This window comes from Neovison vison, chromosome 11 (genome assembly GCF_020171115.1).
Source record: "Neovison vison isolate M4711 chromosome 11, ASM_NN_V1, whole genome shotgun sequence".
NCBI lineage: Eukaryota > Metazoa > Chordata > Mammalia > Carnivora > Mustelidae > Neogale > Neogale vison.
Window position 1 is genome coordinate 122,474,685 of NC_058101.1, and position 26,999 is coordinate 122,501,683.

Here is a 26,999-nt window from a genome sequence, read left to right on the forward strand (position 1 = left end):
AGATTCAATGTATTGCATTCTCGAGGAGAGAAATCATTTGTTGGTTAACCTCCTCCTCAAAAATTATGGACTTCAGTTAAAATATTTCAGATACGCACAGGTACACAGCACACACATGCAGCTGTTTGATTCCTTACTTTAACCAACCACCCACCAGTCTTGATGACATAGATCAGCAGGGTTCTAATGGACAGCATGTCAACATCCTTCAGTGAGAGACCTCAAACATTATCTTCAAATGGCAACAGTATGCTTTTCAAAGGGAAACTGATTTTTTAGAAGCAGCAGCTTTCTGTACTATTAAAGGTCCCCTAAAAGTCAAGGAATCTTTGAGCGGTTGATTCCTTTTTAATTAAGCTTTAAATTGAGTCCATTCCTACCAGTTACAAGTGAAGCTCACTGTAACCCATTTGATTTGCAGAAATCTAAGGAATACTGAAAAATGTTTTCAAAACAAATACAAGATAAACTACCATCAATAATCATTCAAACCACTAGGTAAGTAAATTCCTAATAGACAGCTGGTTTGTGATAGTAATATTCATTTTATGTTCAAGAAAGGGAAATCACAAGGTGACAGAAGTTTAGTGCTACTTTTAAATGAATCTTAATCTTTGGGATACAGGATCTTTAACTATATTTATCTTACCCGTCTCAACACTGCCTTTAGAAAGGGAGGAAGTGAATAACTCTGAAGCTGGAAAAGTTCAGAGGGTTCACATTCTGTAACAAAGGAGTTAACATCACTTCGGTATTCCACTGGGCAGACAAAGTACTGGTATTTGGATAACATGTAGGCAGCCTGAATAACAAAGCAAGAGTCCATGAAACAGTGAATGAAAATAATAATAATTATATATATGCATATATATATATATTCTATTAAAAACTTAAACTTAACAGTTTTTGTATACTTATCTTTTATCCAGCCATTTTATTATAAACTTCGATTCTCACAAGACCTCTTTTAATAAAAACCTAAATTCTGTAACCGTACACTAATTTTTGAAACATTAACAATATCTGTTATGCATATCTAAAAGGAAATGTCAATTATTTTTAACAAACTTTTCCTACAAGTTGGGCTCACAGCAGTACCCACTAAGTGAACTAGGCAGTATGCATTAAGGAGGCAGAGTTCTTTAATATTATTTGCATTCTCTGCTTTACTCAAAGCCAATACTTGTCCCAGTAACTGGATCCCCCTGAAGGCAGAACAACTGTTAGAAACTACCAAAACACAACAGCACAGCAATGGGTCTCAAGCCTAGCTGTTCATTAGAATCAGCTGGGGGAGTTAACAGACTTGGGATAGGGCTGGGACATAGACTTTATAAAAGATCCCCAGGTAATTCTGATATGAGGCCATGATCAGAGCTACTGGGGTACAAAATTGGTTCTGCTTAGTGGGTTTTAATAAATACATTATTAACATTTTGTGGTTCAGTTTTTTTAGGTTTAGAATAGATTAGTAAAATCTGCCATCATTTTCCAAAATGTAAATAAAAATCCCAGCAAGACTCACAATGAATCCAAACACGACTGTGGAAAAGAAGCCGCCAATAAATCCTTCCCAAGTCTTTTTAGGCGACAACTAAAAAAGGTCAAATAAATTGAAAAGAGTTACTCCACTCACAAAACACACAAATACACAGGCAAACTCTCTTCAGTGAATTCCCACAATACCTTATACCTCTCTCCTTTTTTCTTATTGGAATGGCTCTGCAACCCTTTTTCCTTCACTCCATGATCCTGACTTATTTGTGCAAATAATTCTAGTAATATCTAACATATTAGACCCTCAAATATTTGACATACTGTGAATATATGTCTGTTTCTGTATAACCTCAACTTATTTTTTTCTCTCAAAGAACTATAAACTCTAGGTTAAAATCATCATCCCATGACTTTAAAGCTTATATAAACCCCCACAATAGCATAGTTCTTGCAATAAGGATGAGATGTACTCATTCCAAGTACATACGATCTGTATTGACCTACTACTGACAAAAAATAGAATATCACATAACATGGACAATGCAGCACATCAGATTTTTGTATATTCCCCCAAATGCCATGCATATGACAGACCTCTTTCTGAAATGGCAAAACACTCCAGATACAGTATTTGCTCCACAAGTATTCACATATCCTTCTCCCTTTGGTCACAATCTATGTCTGTCTCCATGAAGAAAGGAACATGTTGTGCTTCTAAGAATAGATACTGTTTCAGATTCCGGCTATTGTTTCTCAGTCAATGGGGCATTCAGGCAGAGAAATCTGGAGGAAAGTTTGGAAATCAGTGATGCAGGGGCAGGAGGAAAAGATTTGGGAGTGGACACACTAAATGCCTTATCCTATAAGATAAGGACTGATAAACAGGGACCTGGTCATCAGAAGATCGCTGATGACCTCTGTGATGACCCTTTCAGTGGACGGGTGAGGACAGAGCCAAATAAATATCAGACAGAAGTTTATGCAGACAGCAACAGGTGACAGGCTAACTACATGATCTCTTCATAGACCTCTTGTCTTAATGATGTTCATGAAAGGCCAAAGCCAAAAACGCTGATAGAAACAGTTTCTTGATAAATCTGATAACAATTCTGCCACAGAGACAAGAGTGATACATACCATTTCCTAGGATAATTCAGCATTACTGTCATGAAGTAGGAGCTGACTCAAATTGAAAAGTGACTGTTGATTATTTCAGAGATAACTTAATCAGGAACCTGGGAAACTCAGTAGTTGGCATCTGGCTCTTGATTTCGGCTGGGGTCATGATTTCAGGGTCCTGGGACTGAGCCCTGTGTCAGGCTCTGTGCTCAGCAGGGGAGTCTGCTTGGGGATTCTCTCTCCCCCTTCATTCTGCCTCTCCCCCCAACTTGTGTTTTCTCTCTTTCTCTCAAATAAATAAATCTTCAAAAATATATATATAACTTATCAAATTAAATCGATCTATATCAAACTGATTTAGAGGTTAACTTGTTTAATTACATATGGGTATATTATACAACTAATCCAGCCCTAAATTCACTAGAAATTTATGTTCAAAATCAGACAGTAACATTCTTCTACATTCATAACAACCTCTTTCAAAACTTCCTAAGCCAAAAACTTCTCATCTGATATAGAAGCCTTGAATATTTAATCACATACTCTTATGCTAAAGCAGCTTTAGAAATGTTTAAATATATACATATATAGCTTGCTTGCCTGTATCCCTACAGCTTAGCCCGATGTTGTATGCTAGACTCCTATGTGGGGAAGAATTTATGGAAGATTTTCTTGAAGGATAAGCAGTTCATGCTTTCCTCTGGGAACACTTAATTCTCTCCTGTATCATTCTGATAAAACAGGTTTGGTACCTGCACAACTGTCTCAGTCCCTCCAAACTGCCTTCATGTAGTAATATCAAAAGAGCCAATTAACATATTTGTGGGAATATTATTAAAGATTCTACATGAATGGAGTGAATCTTATCTAAAGCCCCAACATGAAAAGTTTGTTTAAAAGTAATTAGTTCTATGATTTTTCCATGAGGAATTGGTTTCTTCTCCAAAATGAGAACTGTATAACAATTCATTTCTCCTTCTTTGCCTCCACTGACTGTAAGTAGAACCAAATCAAAGGCAAAACCACATGGTCTGCTCATGTGTATTTTTCTTTCCCTTGTCTTAATATTTACTTATTACTTGCATTACCAGTATTTTATTGTAGGGCCTCAGGGTTTTTTTTTTTTAAATGAGTTTGGGTGTAAAAGCTTTACAGATGGACATGAGTATGTGAAGATGGTTAAGTGTACCTGTTCAAAAAAAAATTGCTAAAGGAGCAGAGTCTAGAAAAGACTTGTTTATAGGGTTGCTACAATGGAATGGAAGAAGGAAGACTTGCACTGTAGCTAATAGAAAGAAACCAGCCAAAAGATGAAATGAGCCTTCACAAGATGAAGGATAATTGATAGAGACAGGTCCTTATTGAGCAGACAAGAGACTATCTCACAAAGTATCCAGATGGAATCATTGGGAAATATGGCTCACTGTCCCTACACTGTGGCTGTTAAATACAGCTATGGGAAAATCAAAGCACCTCACAAATAAAAATGTACAACAGCACCAAATTGTTGGAAATTTTCTCCAGTGGCTCATTTTAAGGTTATGGTAATGGCTTGCTCAAGATGTTTTTCCATTACCTTAATTAATGGAGTCCTCCCAAAAAAAAATCCAAAAAGGTAAGCAGTTATGTCATTGCAAATAACACTTGATATTGGAACAAGGAACCTTAAAGAAAATCGGAAAAAAAAAGTCCATATGATTAAGTGTCAAACATTTATACAGGTTATGACTCATAAAGAACCAATGCAATAACCCTTTGGATTATACTGCAGCCTCATCCAGAACATTTGCCAAAACATTAGTAGAAATGATATATATCAAGTAAATTTGCCCAGATCAGCTTAATGCAATTCAGCAGAGAAAAATCTATAAATAAATCAGCATATCAGGAGAATATTGCTATGGAAAATATTAAATAATCAATTTAATTTTAATACTAAGCAATCCATTTCTATAGCTATGGACTTTCAAATTTCAGTTTTATGAGAAACAAGTTATAACAGCACAAAGAATTAAAATAAGCGGTCTTTCAAAATGGGAAGGAGTCATTTGTTTAGACACAATATAATCTCATAAATTTATAACAAGCACTTAATACAAATTCTTTCTCGGGAAGAACTATCAATTTTAATTCTACCTTAGCCTATAGTTATAGTAAACCCTGCTAATTTTATAGAACCCACTAAGTTCAGTAGCTGCCCCGTAACAATTAAAAGTTTGTATATGGAAGACAATCTCAAAATGATTCTGTTCATTTTACACACACACACACACACACCCTGGTATTAAAAACAAGAACAAAACACAAAGCTGTGAAGGATTTTATCTTGACAAAGACCTATTGACTATAAAAGATTTTAACTAATGGGTTTAAATAGAATGTGGGGACAACATTGTCAGATTTCTTAAATCATTTTTCTCCATTCTGTTTTTAACTAAGAATTTTTATAATTTTAAATAAAAAATGCTTTCTGAATATTCAAGTCACTGATAGCAAGTAATTCCATCTGAAATCTGGACACTCCTGTATAAAGGCAGAGGAGAACCCACCCAACTTTCATTCAGCACAGTGTTTGCTCACAAGCCAGCTCTCATGTTCTTTTGCATTCACAAAAATAATACGCTCTTTTTAAAATTTATGTATGCTTTGTAAAAAGGCACATAAAATGTAGTACACCTGAAAATGTAATTAATTTTTGGAGCTTTGATGAGGACTTCCTGCATTTTATTTGGAAGCCGAAAAAGAAGGCTTTTCAAGTTGTTAATGAAGTGTTTGTCTTCAAAGAGTAAAGCAAAACTCAGTAAGATATTTTAGTGATAGAGCAACAACAACAACAAAAAAGAGTACATTTTAGTAGAAATCTATAAGACACTGCCCAACTGAAAGAGCTTTAAAAAGGCTAGGACATAAACACAAAGCAGCATAATGCTGTCCCCTTACCATATCATGCCTTCAAACAGATTTTGGATGACAAGATGTGACTGAGTCACTGTTATCAGTAGAGTGACATGAGTCCATGCGAACTGTTAATAGCCCAACAACACAACAATTAGTGAGCACAGCTGATCAGTGCAGCCCTGGAAGCAAGAGCAATTTTGAAACACAAATTTCTAGCATGACTTTTGGTCAAAGTTTGTAAGATAGGGACATACAAAATAAACGTTGTTAGTAAATTATAGTCATTTGAGGGTCTACTGGAACCTTAAAACCATGAAGACATTTAATAAAGTAATCTTAATTTAAACAAAAATGGAATGCTAACAATACTGGGAAACATTATTGAATTTAAAAACATATACAAAATATACAACAATCCTGAATCATTAGATTAAAATGATAATGAGAAATTTCTGCTGTTCTTACAGCATCTAGAGAGGACCATTTTGCTCTGGCTGCATTCTGCACTAAAAATGCTAAAAGCTATTCCTTTTTCAGAGTTCATTATGGTAACTTTTCCCATAGAGAGTTATTTCTGCCTTTAGATAACTCAAACCAGCAGGGACCAGTTACCCTTAAACACCAGCATTCTATACTTGAAAGTTGGTCTTTACAGTACCATTCAAGGACAGTATTCAATTTCAGAATTTCAAACCTGTGTGTTTCATCAAGTCCATCTAGCCTGATAGATGCCATTTTAGTAATTTTTTTAGCATCACTTGTATGAGTAGAATGTGAATGGGGAAAAAAAAATACCTTAACATTTCTATATCTGTCTCATAATTTTGACTGGAATTTATAAAATGTTCAAACTTGTTAAGATTTGGATTCATAATAAACCTATTTTTCATTTTGGAAAATAATAAATGAGGATTTATAATATAATTGTTTTATTTTAATCTGCATAGAAGATCCAATTCTCTTTCATTTTGGTTGCTTCAAAATGCATAAATGATTTTTTCCAATAAAATTTATGTTTTCATAGGAGATTCTTATTATTTCTAACTCATCTTGATGGTTTCTAGATTTTAATGGATAATTTGACTCTCCTCAAGATTCCCCCAAATTAGAAATTTAAGAAATATTACAGTTTCCCAGTGATGATGCTCAGCAGAATGTCTCAATGTAGAAAAGCAAAGCATAAAGAACAGGAAATATATCCAAATCCAAAACAAGCCTTATTAATACATGAATTCACAGATCTAAATACTATATTTTCCATTTTACATTCTTATAATTAGCTACCTTTTAAGAAAATAAGAAAAATTCATCATACACAGTGATAAATTTCATAAAATACTATGTACAGTTCAATGATAAACTACATAAAACACCTTAGGGCAAAAAGAATTATGCAATTAACTGTGTGACTAACCACAGCTACAAGGAAAATATATGTTCTGTTCTCCTTATGTTCAGCTAAGGACAAATAAAGATACTTATTGTCCATAGAAAAATATCATAGATACTTTGAAACCAGTTAAAATTTTTAAATCTTCAGGAATTGTACAACTTAAAACTTTTGTATGTAACAGTCATCCAAAATTGAAATACCCCTCATATTTAGGCAGAACATCAACTAGCAGATTAGATCTTCTCACAATAGAAAAAAAAAATAAAGGCAAGCACATTTTTATTACATGTAGTTATGGTTAATACAGACCATATAAAACTGCAGACGATAATGTTTCTTCACCAAGCTCAGCACAAACATGCAGAAACCTGTTTAAGAACAAAAAACATGTGTTTGTTGTGCAATGTTATAAAATATAAGATTCATGAGCTCAAATAAACGAATTTTCTCTACCACTTCAAGGTATACTTTAGCATTTACTCAAAGGCCACCTCTCCTACTCATAAAAAGCATTTTAAATTAAAGTTTTTTGAGTGAAATAATCTTGTGTTCTCCAAAATACCTAATATATTCTGTGGTATAAATTCAAAAACTATCCCCTGCATTAATTATGTGAATTAGTCCCTTGCAAATATATGAACACAGAAAAACAGATCCTGAATTTCAGTTGAATGAAAGTTATTTGATAAGAGAGAGAAAAAAGTTACCTACAAGGGAAAATCTATAAGACTATGAGCTGAGTTTTCAGCAGGAACTTTGCAAGCCAGAATGGAGTGGCGTGCCATATTCGAAGTCCTGAAAGGAAAAAAACCTACAGCCAAGAATACCCTATCTGGCAAGGTAATCATTTAAATTTGAAGGAATGCGAAAGAGTTTCCCAGACAAATAAAAGATAAATGAGTCTTAGAAGAAGAGTTAAAGGCACTTCTTTTTTTTTTTTTAAGTTTTTTGTTTTTGTTTTTGCTTTTGTTTTTTTAATTTGAGAGAGAGAGAGAGCATGAGAGGAGAGAGGTCAGCTGAAGAAGCAGACTCCCTGCCAAGCAGGGAGCCCAATGCGGGACTCGATCCTGGGACTCCAGAATCATGACCTGAGCTGAAGGCAGTCGCTTAACCAACTGAGCCACCCAGGCACCCCAAAGGGACTTCTTTAAGTAGAAAAGAAATGGCTATAAGTAGACGTAAGAAAATTATGAATAAAAGACATGGGGCAGGGGCACCTGGGTGGCTCAGTGTGTTAAAGCCTCTGCCTTTGGCTCGGGTCATAATCCCAGGGTCCTGGGATCGAGCCCCACATGGGGCTCTCTACTCAGCTGGGAGCCTGCTTCCCTCTCTCTCTCTCTCTGCCTGCCTCTCAGCCTACTTGTGATTTCTGTCAAATAAATAAATTTAAAAAAAAAAAAACACATGGGGCACTTGGGTGGCTCAGTCAGTTAAGCCTTAGACTCTTGATTTTGGCTCAGGTCAGGATCTCAGGGTTGTGAGATCAAGTCCACACCAGGCTCCACACTGGGTGGTGGAGCCTAAGATTCTCTTTCCCCTTCTCCCATTGTCCCTCCCCCTGCTCACATCCTCTCTAATAAATAAATATATCTTTAAAAAAGAAAAAAAAAGAATGTAGGGGTGCCTGGGTGTCTCAGTTGGTTAAGTGTCTGCCTTCTGTTCAGGTCATGATCTCAGAGTCCTGGGATCAAGGCATGTATGTGTTGGGCTCCCTGCTCAGTGGTGGGGGGGTGGGCGGCTGGTGTCTGCTTTTCCCTCTGGCCCTCTCCCTCCATTTGTGCTCTCTCATGCACACACACACACACTCTCTCTCAATTAAATAAAACATTTTTAAAAAAGTAAAATATGACAAACCATAAGTGACTCATACACATAAAACATGGAGGCGGGAATAAAAAAAGGGGAGGAGGAAAAAGAAAAGGTATTTTTTCTTTTCTTTTTTTTTTAATAAGAATGTATTAGATCTTAAATTACCATTTAATTAACATAGACTGCTATTTACTTAGGATGTTATATATGGATCTCATAGTAACCACAAACCTAAAACCTGTAATAGATAAACAAAAAATAAAAAGAGAGAACACCAAACATAAGACTATAGAAACTCATCAATCACACACACACACAAAAAGAGCAAGAGAATGGAGGTTCCTCAAAATGTTGAAAATAGAACTACCCTATGACCCAGCAATTGCACTACTGGGTATTTACCCTAAAGATACAAACGTAGTGATCCGAAAGGGCACGTGCACCCGAATGTTTATAGCAGCACTGTCCACAATAGCCAAACTATGGAAAGAACCTAAATGTCCATCAACAGATGAATGGATAAAGAAGATGTGGTATATATACACAATGGAATACTATGCAGCCATCAAAAGAAATGAAATCTTGCCATTTGTGACAACGTGGATAGAACTAGAGGGTATCATGCTTAGCGAAATAAGTCAAGTGGAGAAAGAAAACTATCATATGATCTCCCTGATATGAGGAAGTGGAGATGCAACATGGGGGGTTAAGGGGGTAGGAGAAGAATAAATGAAACAAGATGGGATTGGGAGGGAGACAAACCATAAGTGACTCTTAATCTCACAAAACAAACTGAGGGTTGCTGGGGGTAAGGGGATTGGGAGAAGGGGGTGGGGTTATGGACATTGGAGAGGGTATGTGCTATGGTGAGTGCTGTGAAGTGTGTAAACCTGGCAATTCACATACCTGTACCCCGGGGGATAAAAATATATTATATGTTTATAAAAAATAAAAATAAAAAGAGCAAGAGAGGAAGGAACAGAGAAGAACTATAAAAACAATCAGGAAACAAATAACAAAATAGCAATAACTATCGGGGCGCCTGGGTGGCTCAGTGGTTTAAGCCTCTGCCTTCAGCTCGGGTCATGATCTCAGGGTCCTGGGATCGGGCCCCACATCGGGCTCTCTGCTCAGCGGGGAGCCTGCTTCCCCCTCTCTCTCTGCCTGCCTCTCTGCCTGCTTGTGATCTCTCTCTGTCTATCAAATACATAAAAAAATAAATAAATAAAAATCTTAAAAAACACAAAAAAACAAAATAGCAATAACTATCAATAATTATTTTAAATGTAAATGGCCTAAACGCTCCAATCGAAAGATATACAATGGCAAAATGGATAAAGAAACAAGACCCATCTATGTGCTGTTTACAAGAGACTCACCTCAGATCTAAAGACACTGACTGAAAGCAAAGTGATGACAGTGCATTAACCAAAGAAATGGAAGCAGGAGCAGGGGTGGGGGGAGCAGGGTAGCAATACTTAGATCAGACAAAGCAGACTTTAAAATAAAGACTAATGAGAAACAAAGAAGGGCTTTACATAATGATAAAAGGGTCAATCTAGCAAGAAGATATAATAATTGTAAACGACTATACACCCAACACTGGAGCACCTAAATGCAGAAAGCAAATATTAATGGGCATAAAGAGAGAAACTGATGGTAAAACAATAATATTAGAGGACTTTAACATCCCACTTACATCAATGGATAGATCATCCAGGCATAAAAATCAACAAAAGATTCAGTGTTTTTAAATGACACATGGGACCAGATGGATATAACAGATATATATAGAACATTCCATCTAAAAACAGCAGGAGAGAGGTACCTGACAGGCTCAGTTGGTAGAGCATGTGACTCTTGATCACAGGGTTGTAAATTCAAGCCCCCATATTAGGTGTAGAGATTATAAACAAATAAACTTTTAAAAATAAATAAATAATTAAAAAAATAAAAACAACAGAATACACATTTAAGTGCACATGGAACACTCTCCAGAAGAGATCATGTATTAGACCTTGAAACAAACCTCAATAAATTTAACAATTTATTGATATCATACCATGTTATCTTTTCCAATCACAATGGTATGAAACTAGAAGTAAATCATGAGGGAAAAAAAGGAAACAATACAAAAATATGGAGGCTAAACAATATGATTCTAACAACTAAGGACCAAAAGAAATTTGAACAAAAGAATAATAAAAAAAGACCACATATTGAGACAAATGAAAATGAAAACATAATGATCTAAAATCCTCTGGAACACAGTGAAAGCAGTTTAAAAAGAAAATATAGTGATATAGGCCTCCCTAAAGAAAGAAGAGCTCAAATAAACAACCTAATCTTACACCTCAGGGAACTAGAAAAAGAACAAGCAAAGCCCAAGGTCAGTAGAAAAAAAGGAAAAAAATAAAGATCAGAGCAGAAATAAATGACATAGAAACAAAAAAACATAGTAGAAAAAAAAATCAACAAAACCAAGAGCTGGTTCTTTGAAAAGATAAACAAAATTGATAAACCTTAGCCAAGACTACTATCTTTTTCAAGAAAAGAGAAAAAACCCAAGTAAAATCAGAAATAAGATAGTAGTAATAACTAAAACTACAGAAATACAAAGGATCATAAGAGACTATGATGAAAAATTATAAGCCAACAAACTGAGCAATCTAAAAGAAATGGATAAATTTCTAAAAACATACAATCTTCTAAAACTAAATCAGGAAGAAATAGGAAATCTGAAGAAACTGATTAAAAGTAAAGAAACTGAATCACTAATCAAAAACCACTAAAAAACTAAAGCCCTCGACTAGACAGATTCACAGGTCAATTCTACCAAACATTCGTAGATAATTAATACTTACTCTCCTCAAACAATTCCAAAAATAGGAGGAAAACTTCCAAATATATTCTACAAAGCCAGCATTACCCTGATACTAAAATCAAAGATACCACAAAAAAAAAACAACAGAAACTACAGGTCAATATTCCTGAACATAGATGTAAAAATCCTCATCAAAATATTGGCAAATCATATACAATACCCTAAAAAGATTATTCATCAGGATCAAGTGGGATTTAATCTGGAAATGCAAGCATGATTCAATATCCACAAATCAACCAATGTGATATACCACCACCAACACAATGAAGTATAAAAATCATGATCATCTCAACAGTTGCAAAGCATTTGACAAAATCCAATATCCATTAATGATTTTTAAAAAATGTCTCAACAAAGTGAGGTTAGAGTATGTATATATACACATACATTCTCATACACACACACGAAACCCGTAACTAATAGCATATTCAGTGATGAAAAACTGAGAACTTAAGATCATGAATAAGACAGGATACCCACTCTCCTCACTTTTACTCAACACAGTACTGGAAGTCCAAGCCATAGCAATCAGACAAGAAAAAGAAATAAAAGGCATCCATATTGGTAAAAGTTAAATTGATGAGGACATGATTTACAGAAAATCCTAAAAACCCCACCAAAAAACTACTAGATGTAATAAATGAATTCAATAAAGTTACAGCATGCAAAATTAATACCGAGAAATCAGTAGTGTTTCTACATACTAATAATGAGGTAGCACAAAGAGAAATTAAGAGAATTTACCAGAAAAAATAACACTTAACCAAATACTTAACACCAAAAAGTGAAAGACCTGGACTCTGAAAACTATAAAACATTAACAAAAATAAACTGAAGATGACATAAACAAATGGGAAGAAATTCCATGTTCATGGATCATAATAATACTGTTAAAATGTCCATATTACCCAAAACAATCTACAGATTCAATGCAATACCTATCAAAATACACACAGCATTTTTCATAGAATTAGAACAAATAATTTGTATGGAACCTCAAAAGATCCCAAATACCCAAAGCAATCTTGAAAGGGGGGGAAAAAAAAAAGAAAGAAAGAAAGAAAAAGAAAAAGCTAGAGATATCACACTAGTGGGTTTCAAGATATACTACAAAACTGTAGTAATCAAAACAGTATGGTGCAGACACAAAAACAAGACAAATAGATCAATGGAACAGAATAGAGACCCCATAAATAAACCCACAATTATACAGCCAATTAATGTATGACAAAGGAGGAAAGACTATAAAATGGGGAAAAAGATAGTCGTGTTAATAAATGGTGCTGGAGGGCGCCTGGGTGGCTCAGTGGTTAAAGCCTCTGCCTTTGGCTCAGGTCATGATCCCAGGGTCCTGGGATCGAGCCTCACTTCAGGCTCTCTGCTCAGCAGGGAGCCTGCCTCCTCCTCTCTCTCTCTGCCTGCCTCTCAGCCTACTTGTGATCTGTCTGTCAAATAAATAACAATCTTAAAAAATAAAAATAAAAATAAATGGCGCTGGAAAAATGGGATAGCTACATGCAAAAGAAACTGGACCACTACTTAACACCATACCATACACAAGAATAAACTCAAAATGGATTTAAGACCTAAATGTGAGACCTGAAACCATAAAAATCCTTGAAGAGATTTCAAGCAGTAATTTCTCTGACATCAACTACATCAACATTTTTCTAGATGTGTCTCCTAAGGCAAGGGAAACAAAAGCAAAAATAAATTATTGGAACCACCTCAAAATTAAAAGCTTTTGTATAGCAAAGAAAACCATTAACAAAACAAAAGGCAATCTACTAAATGGGAGAAAATATTTGCAAATGATATATCCAATAAAGTATGAATATCCAAAATATGTGAAGAACTTCTATATCTTAACACCAAAAAAACACAGTCTAATTTTAAAATGGACAGAGGACCTGAACACACATTTTTCCAATAAAGATATACAGATGGTAAACATGAAAAGATGCTCAACATCACTAATCATCAGGGAAATGGAGGGAAAAGTTGACAAAACCAAGAGACAACCAACAGAATGGGAGAAGATATTTGCAAATGACATATTAGATAAAGGGCTAGTATCCAAAAGCTAAAAAGAACTTACCAAATGCAACACCCAAAGAACAAATGATCAAATCAAGAAATGGGCAGAAGACATAAACAGACATTTCTGCAATGACATCCAAACGGCCAACAGACACATGCAAAAGTGCTCCACATCACTTGGCATCAGGGAAATACAACTCAAAACCACAATGAGATATCACCTCATACCAGTCAGAATGGCTAAAATTAACAAGTCAGGAAATGACAGATGTTGGCGAGGATGCGGAGAAAGAGGAACCTTCCTACACTGTTGGTGGGAATGCAAGCTGGTATAGCCACTCTGGAAAACAGTGTGGAGGTTCCTCAAAAAGTTGAAAATAGAGCTACCTATGACTCAACAATTGTACTACTGGGTTTTATCCCAAAGGTCAAATGTAGTGAGCCGAATGAGCACATGCACCCCAATATTTATAGCAGCAATGTCCACAATAGCCAAACTACGGAAAAAGCCCGGATGTCCACCAACAGATGAATGGACAAAGAAGATGTGGTATATATACACAATGGAATGTTCCTTGGCCATAAAATACATGAAATCTTGCCATTTGCAACAATTTGGACGGAACTAGGGAGTATTGTGTGAAGCAAAATAAGTCTATCAGGGAAAGACAATTATCATATGATCTCACTGGTATGTGGAATTTAAGAAACAAAACGGGATCATAGGGGAAGAGAGGAAAAAAATAAAACAAGACAAAATCAGAGAAGGAGGCAAGCCATAAGAGACTCTTAAACATAGGAAACAAACTGAGGGTTGCTGGATGGGAGGGGAGTGGGAGGAGGGGGTAACTGGGTGCTGGCCAAAATTAAATGGCCAAAATTAAAAAGACAAGAAATAACAAGTGTTGGCAAGGATGTAGAAAAAAAGAACCCTCATATACTGTTAATGGGAATATAAATTGTTACAACCACTGTGGAAAACAGTATGGAGGTTCCTCAAAAAATTAGAAAATAGACACACCACATGAATCAGTAATTCCACTACTGAGCATTTATCCAAACAAAGACTCTAATTTGAAAAGATACATGCATCCTATGTCTATTGAGCATTATTTACAATAGCCAAGATATGGAAGCAACCTAAGTGTCCATCAAGAGACAATCAGATTAGGAAGATACAGTATATATATGCAATAGAATATTACTCAGCCACAAAAAGGATGAGATCTTGCCATTTACAACAACATGGAAAGACACAGAGTATTATGCTAAGTGAAATAAGTTAGACTGAGGAAGATAAATACCACATGATTTCATGCTTATGAAGAATCTAAAAACAACAAAACAGTAAGTAAACAAACAAACAAAAAAAAAACCAAACCAGAACCAGACCTATAAATACAGGATAAACTGACAGTTGACAGAAGGGAAGTGGTGGGAGAATGGGTAAAATGGGTGAAGGGGAGTGGGAGATACAGGCACTCAGTTATGGAATGAGTAAGCCATGGGAATAGAAGGCAGAGCATAAGCAATACAGTCAACGATATAGTGTAATAGAAATGTATGGGGACAGATGGTAGCTACACTTGTGCTAAACATAGCATAATGTATAAACTTGTCAAATCACTATGTTGTACACCTGAAACTAATATAATGTTGTGTGTCAACTATACTAAAAAAGCACAAAGTATCATTATGAAAAACTTATTTGCTATATCAATCCATCAAGTGTATGTACAGAATGTTTCAATCTCTACATAATATAAAAAGTAATAATAATTATAGGGTAGCTAACATCTACTGAACACTTACTATGTTCCAGGCTCTCATCCAAGCATTTTACAAATATCAACTTGTTTAATGCTTCCAATATCCCTATGATGTATATTATTATCTTCATTTAACAGATGAAGAAAAATACAAAAAGGACTTTATTAATTAACTGAAAAATAAGGGCTAGGAAACAGTTAAAATCCTCAGATCTTATTGACTTTCAAGAGTCATGTGGTTCCATAAACTATTATCAGTAAGATTCAGGTTAAGAATGACTTGAAATTGGGGCACCTGGGTGGCTCAGTCATTAAGCAGCTGCCTTCAGCTCAGGTCATGATCCCGGGGTCCCGGGATGGAGCCCCACAGTGGGCTCCCTGCTCAGCAGGAAGCCTGCTTCTCCCTCTCCCATCCCCACCCCCCACTTATGTTCCCTCTCTCGCTGACTCTTTCTGTCAAAAATATAAATAAAATCTTTAAAAAAAACAGAATGACTTGAAGTTTCTCAGAACCATATTATAATAATTATAGTAAAATATAACACTTTAAATAATGTAAAGATTTACAAACAGCAAACGTTTATGTATTGTGTTTATGTGTATATCCCACAACTTTATTACAATGACATTTTACTAAATAAAAATTCTGCCTAATTGAAATTTAATAATCATATACAAAAATAATGGGAGGCAATGAGAAGCACTTTTTGCCCCATATATCAGTAAACTTCTAAAGAGAAAAATTCTGGGGTGCCTAGGTGGCTCAACTGGTTAAGCAACTCCTTTTGGCTTAGGTCATGATCCTGGAGTCCTGGGATCGAGTCCCATATTGGGCTCCCCACTCAGTGGGGAGTCTGCTTCTCCCTCTGAGTCTCTCCCCTCTCATGTTCTCTCTCACTCTCTCTCTCAAATAAATAAAATCTTAAAAAAAATAAAGAGAAATATTCTTTTACAGAGCTAGATACTGCAAATGCATAAACTAAGCTTAATTTCAGATAAACAGGCGCCCACCGTTCTATTCTGCAATATCGTCACCATGAGTTCTCCAAACAGAAAATGAATTGTCAGATAATCTATCCCATATGAAATAAGTACTAGATTTCAGATTTATAGGTAATATTTACCAAGGCAATTCTACCCACCAGAGTAAGCAAGGTTGTTACTACTCTGACCAGAGCAAAGAATCAACCAGCAACTTCCTTGAGCAACTTTTTGAAGGCTATTTTGAAACGTCAGTGAAAAGGATAATGACAAAAGAAGAGAATACATACTGGCTCCCAGGTCCTATCTCACCTCCTATTTGTCACCTACAGAGTAACCTGACTGATTTGTAAAAGAAACATGGGAACATTTTCAAGTGGAAGCACAACTGAAACCTGTATGTCACTTTCTTGAGACAAAAAAAGAACCTGGGAGGGGGAAGAAAATAACACATGAAATTCGTGGTTTTGAAATCACCAGCAGCATAAAAAAAACTCTTTAAAAATCATTGCTTTTAAGTTTTTATTCTAGAGCAGGTAGACTTATTTCGTGGCTCAAAGAACAATGTAAATTCTGTTTTAAGCCACTGGTTCATAGTTAGAGGTGAATGAATGTAAACTGGACTTAGTGCAGAGGCTAATGTGGTGAGGGCTAAGCAGAGACAAGACAGATGCCTCTGGAACTCCACTTCTACCCAAACGGACTCACAGACTGTCCCAACACAATCTTGGGAACTTCCCAACATCATTAGTTGTGATTATATTCTCACAAATACTGCTTTCAAATGTATGGTTTTCTCATTTTTTAAATCATATAATACCATTAACCCATAAGCATTTCTTCAAACAAAATGACCACAGAATTATTTGGTATTTTCCTAATGGTGATTTTATCCAAGACAGTCTTGGCTACTCACTTTTACCTGCTCTAATTACACTGTTAAATCACCAGTAACATGCAGCTTTTGGGGTGTTTTCATAAGGGATAGAATTGTCTGACTCCTAGATACATTAAGATAATACAATTTTCTGAATTTGGGAAGGGTATAAAGTGTTTTCCAAGAATATCTAAGAAATATTATTTTTAAAGAAAAACCATCTGAAAAACATAAATTTATTTTTCATTCACAACCCTATAGCTATGTGTGTACTTTATGTTTAGATGTGTAAAAATATATTACACTATTTCAACAAATCTATGGAAAGAATAACTTTGTCTATTTGGATCCATAGTTTACTTTTTTCCTAATTAATAAAGAATCTCTGTATGGTTACATTTCCAATTAAAAATGGGATTTCTCGAGTATAATGAAGTACTCACTTAAATGTTTCCCAACATACAGTTTTTAATATGTAACTAGGTGTAGTTGCTATTGCTGATCTCCACCTATGTACCCTGCCCTGCACCTGGTGCTGTCACACAAAGATGTGTACATCCTGTTGTCTGGTATATCAAAGAGTCCCCAGGGAGCTCCGAAGATCCAGTCACCCAACAGACTGAAGAGAGGCAGATTCAAAAAGAACAAAAATGAATGAGATTTCTAAAGGAGTCAGGAGAAGTAAAGGAGAAAGAAGACATTCAAAAGTCCAAAAGATGGGACAGAGGGCATTTCAGGAAAATGGACAATCAAACAATATTTATTGTGTAAAGATAAACAAGATACAAAAAATGAGTATGACAGGCATTTCCATTCAAGGAGCTCAAAATCAAGCTGAAGAGACAGAAAGCATAAATTAATGACGTTGTTTTAAAATTTTTCTATTGGTGATTAACTAATTCAGTAAACACATGCACCCCTTATAAGGTTCAAGAAACAGACATTAATGGGCACCTGAGTGGCTCAGTTGGTTAAGCATCTGCCTTGGGTCATGATCCCAGGGTCCTGGGATGGAGCCCCGCATTGGACTGGGCTCAGGCCCAGTCATTGGACTTTGGCTCAGGCCATGATCTCAGGGTCCTGGGATCAAGTCCCAAATTGTGCTTCTTACTCAGTGGGGAACCTGTTTCTCCCTCCCCCTTTGCCTGCCACTCCCCCTGCTTGTGCTCTCTGACAAATAAATAAATAAATAAATAAATAAAATCTTTAAAAAATAATAAAAAACAAAACTCTTAAGGAGAAGGTATGACTTGAATACCTTGAATTTGAGAAGATCAGTGAATATATAAAATTAAATTTAACTAAAGTTAGTGCATAATTAAGAATTTTTCCCCCAAACATCCTCAATATTATCTCAAAGGATATTGGTGAAATCTTTAGAAAGATGTCACAAATAACTGTTCACAGAGGACTCTACCTCCAGAACCACTTACAGTTTTGGAGTAAAAACTATTAGAATCTGTGCACTGTGCCAGCGTTGTTCTATACTTTAAGCTTATCATGTAGGGGTGCCTGAGTGACTCAGTCAGTTAAGTGTCTGCTTTCAGCTTAGGTCATGATCCCAGGGTCCTGGAATCAAACCCCATGTCAGGCTCCCTGTCCAGCAGGTTTCTCCCTCTTTCTCTGCTGCTCCCCACTGCTTGTGTTCTCTCGCTCATGCTCTCTCAAATAAATAAATATAAAATCTTCAACAAAAACTCAGCACATAGATTAGTAGAAAACTTTATTTTAGCTAATATAATGGTTGGTTTGTGTGACAATTTCCACAACCCAGATGCACTTAAAACTTTTTTAAAACAACTCCATCATAGTCTAGTGTCACAATAGGGGCTACATAATGCAGTGTGTGTCTGAATTTACTTAACCTGACATTTGAAATGTTTTGAAAAATACAACCACATGAAAGATTGATGAAGAGTCATTAAGCTCCAGTTTTTAATCCTGGGTGCCTCTTAATGTCTGTTTCTTTCTTTCTTTCTTTCTTTAAGATTGTATTTATTTATTTGAGAGAGAGAGCGAGCACAAGCAAGGGGAGCAGCAGAGGGAGAGGGAGAAACAGGTTCCCCACTGAGTAAGGAGCACAATTCGGGACTTGATCCCAGGACCCTGAGATCATGGCCTGAGCCAAAGCCCTCACTTAACTGACTGAGCCACCCAAGTATCCCACCTTAAGGGTCTTAAAAAAAAATCACAATAGCCATGCATACATACAAGCAAAAAAAAACTACTAAAAATAACATGTATATCACTGGTCAGCTAAAGAGATGTTAAGGTGATGATATTAAGAGTTAAACATCTTAAGCTTATTCACTCAATACTACTCATTTGTAATCACATGGCTGCTCTATTTCCTAAGGAGTCTCGAATCCAAAACACCAGGATCTTTTAAAAATATACCTAGACTCTAGAGAAAATGTATGCCTTATTACTTTCATTCTCACTGATTATTTCTTTGGTATCAGGCAAATTCATTTTACAACAAAATTATCCAAATGTCAGAATGACTTTCTGGGTCTTTGTCAGTGAGTTGGTCTGTAATTCTCCTTTTTTATGGGGTCTTTGTCTGGTTTTGGGATCAAAGTAATGCTGGCCTCATAAAATGAGCTTGGAAGTTTTCCTTCCATTTCTATTTTTTGGAACAATTTTCAGAATAGGTAATAAGCCTTCATTATGTGTTTGGCAGAATTCCTCTGAGAAGCCATCTGGCTCTGGGATCTTGTGTGTTGGGAGATTTGTAATTACTACTTCAATTTCCTTGCTGGTTATGGGTCTGTTCAGATTTTCTATTTCTTTTTGGTTCAGTTTTGGTAGTTTATACCTCTCTAGGAATGCATCCATTTCTTCCAGATTATCTAATTTGTTGGTAGTTGCTCATCGTATGTTCTTATAATTGTTTATATTTCTTTGGTGTTGGTTGTGATCTCTTCTCTTTCATTCACAATTTTATTTGGGTCTTTTTCTCCTTTCTTTGTGATATGTCTGGCTGGAGGTCTATCAATTTTATTAATTCTTTCAAAGAACCAGCTTCTACTTTCATCCTGTTCTACTGTGCTTTTGGTTTCTACTTCATTGATTTCTGCTCTGATCTTTACTATTTTTCTTCTCCTGATGGGTTTAGGATTTATTTGCTGTTCTTTCACCAACTCCTTTAGGTGTAGGGTTAGGTTGTGTACTTGAGACTTTCTTGTTTCTTGAGAAAGGCTTGTATTGCTATATACTTTTCTCTCAGGACCGCCTTTGCTGTGTCCCACAGATTTTGAACAGTTGTGTATTCATTTTCAATTGTTTCCATGAATATTTTAAATTCTTCTTTAATTTCCTGGTTGACCCATTCGTTCTTTAGTAGGATGCTCTTTAACCTTCATGTATTCAAGCTCTTTCCAACTTTCCTCTTGTGAATGAGTTCGAGTTTCAAACCATTGTGGTCCAAAAATATGCAGGGAATGACCCCTATCTTTTGGTACCGGTTGAGATCTGATTTGTGACCCAGAATGTGATCTATTCTGGAGAATGTTCCATGTGCACTGGAGAAGAATGTGTATTCTGCTCTTTGGGATGGAATGTTCTGAATAAATTTGTGAAGTCCATCTGGTCCAGTGTGTCATTTAAAGCCCTTATTTTCTTGTTGATCATTTGCTTAGATGATCTGTCCATTTCAGTGAGGGGTGTGTTAAAGTCTCCTACTATTATTGTATTACTGTCGATGTGTTTCTTTGATTTTGTTATTAATTGGCTTACATCATCAGCTGCTCCTATTTTAGGAGCATAAATTAGTTATACCATCTCTTAACTTAAAATCACCCAATGGTTTCTTGGGGATAAAATCCAAACCCTTCCTATGACATGTAAGGCTTCTAAAGATATGGCTCCTTCCCCCTTTTCCAACCTTTAATGCCTCCTCCCAGACTGAACATGCAATCCTCCCTCATTTCCAAGCCTTGCTCAGCCACTTCCTCTACCTGGAATGCCCTTTCCCACTATCCACCTAGCAAATGCCTACTTGTTCTTTACTTTTCGTGACACCTTCCATCTCTTCTCAAAGGTCTCCTACTATCTCCAGCAGAGCAAAGTTCTCCTCACCCTTCATGCACTTACAGGTCCTTCTTCACATTTCAGCAGTGCATGAGGGGACCCATGTCCCACCAATTTGAAGACCCCAGAAAGCATGCTATCAGCCTTACTTCCTTCTCCATCCTCAACACCATTCACTGTACCTAGCATTCAGAAAGCGCTCACGTTTGCTGAAAAAATGACACTGATGACTTGCAATGAGCTTTATGATTCCAATAACCTAAAATAACAAGTGATAAGCTATTTATATGACAGAAACTAGTCAGGAAAAAAAGAAGAACTATTGATTTTACTTCAAAAAACAGAGTCAGGAAGCTTAGCATATGAATCAAACAATTACTAAAGATTAGAGTATATATCACATGTAAAATAAAACAAAGAGAAAAATTCCAATGTCTTTACCCACTCAGTTGGGCAGTTATTCTCAAATATTAGTAGTTAGCAAATCCCAAAGGGAAAGTAAGAAAAGGAAATAGTAGTCACCTTATTTTCTCACATTCTACTTCCATGATTGCTATATGCAAATCAATAAAGATATAACTGCAGTTATGAAGAAATGAGATTTATATGTGCTGAAATAAAAAGCATCCATAAATTGCATTAAGTGGGGGAAAGAAATAAACAGGTACAGAATAGTCCATTCTCATTTGCATGAAAAAGAGGGTGGAGAGGATATAAACATATAGGCTTGAATACTCAGAAACTCTCTGCAATACTACTAGCCAGCCCCTGTGTATTATAAATAAGGCTCTGAGGCAGGAGGGGGATTTCACTGAACATGCTATTCTAGTCCAATTTTTTACTATGGGCATGCATTAGGTTTTTATCTTTCATATCTAGTTAAAACAAACACAACCCACCTAAGGACTCCTGAAGCACTTGGCTTTTGGCACACTTCCTATTCAGAACCCAGCCATGGTGCTCTCAGACATCCAAGCCCCAAGGAGAGGCCAGACATGTGTGTTCGGGTCAGCAGCTGGCACAGACTGCGGCCAGGAATGAGCCACCTCAGACATCCAGCTCACTCAAGACTTTAATGACGAGCACTACCTCCATCTGACTGCAATTGTAAGAGAGGCACGAAGTTAGAGCTGCCCAGGGAAGACAAGCCAGTCCACAGGATCAGGAGAGAAAAAGAATAAATTGTTTTAAGTCAAGGGAAAAACAGAAAAACTAGTTAAGGATTTCTGCCTTGAAGTGCAGGTTGATCACATGCATTTATTTCTCTTCTGTCCTGATGGTCCACTAAATTAACATTAAAAGAAATTAAGGTGAGGGGATGTTTGGCTGGCTCAATCAGTAGAGCATGTGACTCTTGATCTAGGGGTTGTGAGCTCAAGTCCCATGCTGGGTGTGAAGACTACTTGAAAAAAAAAAAAGAAATCACAGAGCGAAAAAAAAAAAAAAACTGAAGAAATGTCAAGGAAAAGAGAAGATGCATAGCTACAAAATTGAAAGTTGGAAAACAGGATAACTCTTAGTAGACCTGAAACATCAGGGATGAGTAGTATTTTCTTTAGAGAAAACTGAACAGAAAAGAGTCAGTGGAAAGCCAGGGTACAGCCTAGACTCCTAGAGTACTAAGTAAAAGTCTACTAATAATGAGTGCAAACTCTAGCCAAAGCAGTCAACTGTGACAATATTTTTAGAAATGTATGAACATTAAACATTTACCTTCCAAGATTTCACAGGAAACTATTGGCAGCCATTCTTCTACAAAATAAGGATGTCAACCCAGAAACTGGAAGATGCAGGATAGAAGAAATGAGGTGGCCAAATTAGGAGGATACTGAGGCATTGGGATACAAGCAGACTGTCCACATGACAGGACTACAGAGTTTCTAGGACATACGTCTCAAGGTAAAAAGGAAACTGACACACTGATTCGTATGAACATTGGGAAAAAACTACCAATACACATTGAAAAGATCCAGAAGAGAAATTAAGGATTCCTACATGGAAATTTATAGATGTGGAAAGGAGAAGGTGAAGCAGTTACTAAGTTCAGGAAAAACAAAAAGTTGTGTAAGAATAGAAATATAATCACAGATACTATTCAGTTCTCCAGGAAGTGATATTTTAGGTATCTATTTAACAATGTCAACAATGACAATAACGGTGTGGAGAAGAAAGGTTATAACAAGAAATCAATAAGTAATGCCCAATATAAATTTAGAAATGGGCATATTACTTAGAAAAATGGGGAAAAATCTGTAAGTAATGGGGTGCAGGTTATTCTTTACATTGTGTTTTAGAACTGATTTTTTAAAATAGACATATATTAATGCTACAAATGATTGATATTTTCACTAATCATAATTTTGTTATTCAGCAATTATAAGATCATTTAATGCTACAAATGATTTATGTTGTCATTAATCATAACTTTGTTATTCAGCAATCACAAAATGATCCTATGAAATAAGGGTTCAGCAGCAGAAGCCAGTATAGGCACTTATTGTGCTAATCATTGTTTTTAAAATTCAAAATACCAATACAGTCTCATCAGTCTACATATAAAGTGAGAAGGTATTGAATTCTTCTCTCTTGTAATAGTAAATAATCCATCCCCAAATCTACCTTACTTAACAATGCAAATCAAACCTCTTGGTTGGATAAGTGTGGTAAACCACTCGAAGAAAAAAATGTTACAAATGTGCTTTGATAAACACAGAATCAGAGTCAAGTGCTCTTGACTCTCCATATTTTAGCTATTACCAGTCATCATTAATCTCTCTATAATCATGATTCTTCTAAACTGATTCAAAATTAAAACTGAATGATTACCTAAAATGAGTAATTTCTTATGACCTTGAAAGAACAGGAATCGCTTTAAATATCTTTTCCCAAGAATGTACTTTATTTAGATGCATTAGTAATAATATTTTAAAATATAGTAAGACTCAGAAAACTGGACTACACAAACACACATGCACACACACACACACACACACATGCAAAAACCCTGAATATAAAAAGAGGAAAACTCTTTAGAAAATATAGGTTCCCCCTACCCCAAAAACAATGCTCTGAAAATTACTACTATCATTTCAGATTGTGTTTCACTTTCTGACTTTCTAGATTCAGAAACAAAATCAAAACCATAATATGAAGGCTTTATTAAAGCAGGAACACCATGAAGAACACAACTGAATAAAATGACATACTTCTAGAGGACCTGACGTACTCCCCCACAAACTCTGTATTTCTAGTTTAATGGGAAATGGAAAAGAGTCACCAGTACTGTGCTCAGTTTCCAAAATTGTGCTGAGAAAAATTTATTTATTTAAAAATTCTTAGGAGTTAAAACAGTAACTATTAAGAGCTAGTTCATATCCTCCTTTAAAATGAAAAATAGTGGGGGCACCTGGGTGGCTCAATCGGTTAAGTGTCTGCTTCTTGATTTTGGTTCAGGTCATGATCTCAGGGTGGGCTCTCCCCATGCTCAGTGGGGAGTCTGCTTGAGAGTCTCTCCTTCCCTCTCTCTCTCTGTCCTTCCCCCTGCTCTCTCTCCCTCTCTAAAATAAATACAATCTTTAAAAATAAAATCATAAAAACAGATGATAAAGTATACTATAAACAAATGTATATATATACTTATATATTTATAAATGCATACAAAGGATATATAACAAACCTTGTCAGTAAAACTCAATACCCTGATTAGTTCTATATGAACACTATTTCCTGGGTACAAATAAAGCAATATATATGTAAAAAATTCTTTGTAAATTGTACCTGGTTAACAATCAATAGATATATTTAAGTTTCTTTACTACAATTTCCAAAGAAAATTTTGAAGTCTGTGGACTATTAAAGAACTATGTATTTTTATTAGTCACATGAGGGAGTAACTGCTGTTTAAAACCACAATGAGAGAAACACCTTTATACATGGGGCAAATAAAAAGAGAAGCTGGGTTAAAATGTAACAAATAAAGGATGTTGTGAATTTAAATCACGTGTAAGTAAAAACAGACATGTAAAATATGTAGCTATAAAATATAAATATGTAGCTATATAGCTACATACCAATACTATTTTCCTTACCTGCCAGATAGAGGGCAAACGATATAAATCTATGGTAGCGAATGAGGAACTGAAGTTGCTCTTCTCTTTGAACAAATGTAGCAAAATAATCAGCCACAGTCTCTCCATAAAAGAAGTAGTTTACACACAGTAGAAAGTACCTATAATTTAAAAACAATTCACTTTTTAATATTTGAAGCCTTTTTTTCCCTCTCAAACTCAACAAAACTATTCCCTACATTTTGATGATGACACAAAAATAAAAAACCAAATTCAGTAGACAGGTTCAGGATATTTCAAAACATGTTTTTCTGCTTTTAGTCTTAATTTCAAATGTATCAGTTAACAAAAATTTACGGGATATAGCTCATGCCTCTACTTAGGTAAAAATCGTTTTCTTTTTTCTTTTTATTCTTTACTTAAGGTCAAAGTCTAATGCCAGAGACAGATAACTGGGAAATAACATAAAAAATACTACACATACACAAACACACACGTTCTTTCTCTCACAGACATACACAAAGACACACACACATACACATACACACACATCCAGTACTGTTTATAATGAAAATTCACTCCCAACTAATCACAGCTCTAAAGCTTTTTAAAAGTGGAGACCCTATGCCAAATTTCCACTGCCCTAAAGAAGATCAACTGGGAAAGCAGGAAGAGGTAATCCAACCTCTGACCTCACTCTTCACAGCCCTGTCCACACTGGTGTCTGTCTCTCTCTCCTCCATGCTCCAGATGGACTTCAGTGGCACAGTGATGCTTAAGAGGTAAAGCAGCAGAGGCGCCTGGGTGGTCCAGTGGGCTAAGCCTCTGCCTTCGGCTCGGGTCATGATCTCAGGGTTCTGGGATTGAGCCCCGCATTGGGTTCTCTGCTCGGCAGAGAGCCTGCTTCCCCCACCCCTCTGCCTGCCTCTCTACCTACCTGTGATCTCTGTCTGTCAAATAAATAGATGGAATCTTTAAAAAAAAGAGAGAGAGAGAGAGAGAGGTATAGCAGCCGGTAAAAATCTCTAAGGGAAACTTCTTAAAACTGCATAAATCACCTATCCCTCCACTCAGCTCTGGTATGCCCTTTCCACCCAGGGAAAGGCTGAACCCATGACATTTGGTTGATGGCAGCTAGTGTGAGCCAGGGAGAAAAAAAAAAAAAAAAAAAGACTGAGAAACTCTGCCTCAGAGTTTCTCTGTGCCTCATCCTTTGAAGGGCAAAGTCCCTGGTGGCTGGGAGAGCAGAGGGGGGAAAAAGGAGCAACTTCCTTTCTACATGTCATGGATGGAATCGGACCCCACTGTTTTCAAAGTAAAGTATGTTCATTTCTTATCAGCTGCATAACCATGTTCTACTCTCCTACAACGGAAACTGTCTTTGACTCCAATGTAAGGCTATCAAGGCCTACTCTAGACCACCAGCCCAACTTTTTGCCCAGTTCCCTCAGGAAAGCCAGGAATGTCTCTCCATATGCAGCACATGCCCCTTCAGTTCCCCATCTAGAACCCCATCTAGAAGCTGCTGGATGCAGCTTCGCCAATGCAAAACACACTTCTCTATCCAAAACTTGTCTTTATTTCAAGTGATAGTTTCTCACCTTTTCCTCTCTGTAAAGAATTTTACAATCAC

The 26,999-nt window shown here is 36.1% G+C and overlaps 1 protein-coding gene across 1 annotated transcript in view; it reads right to left on the reverse strand.

Annotated features, from left to right (window-relative positions):
* The window catches only part of CDS1 (CDP-diacylglycerol synthase 1), a 66,032-nt gene that overhangs the window by 10,580 nt on the left and 28,453 nt on the right, over nt 1-26,999 (reverse strand). The window contains exons 5-10 of the mRNA XM_044224617.1: nt 25,388-25,527; nt 7,217-7,275; nt 5,557-5,639; nt 4,193-4,280; nt 1,526-1,594; nt 650-802 (exon numbers count right to left, since the gene is read on the reverse strand). Coding sequence (XP_044080552.1) covers nt 650-802; nt 1,526-1,594; nt 4,193-4,280; nt 5,557-5,639; nt 7,217-7,275; nt 25,388-25,527 — 592 coding nt within the window. The remainder of the gene's footprint in view (nt 1-649; nt 803-1,525; nt 1,595-4,192; nt 4,281-5,556; nt 5,640-7,216; nt 7,276-25,387; nt 25,528-26,999) is intronic.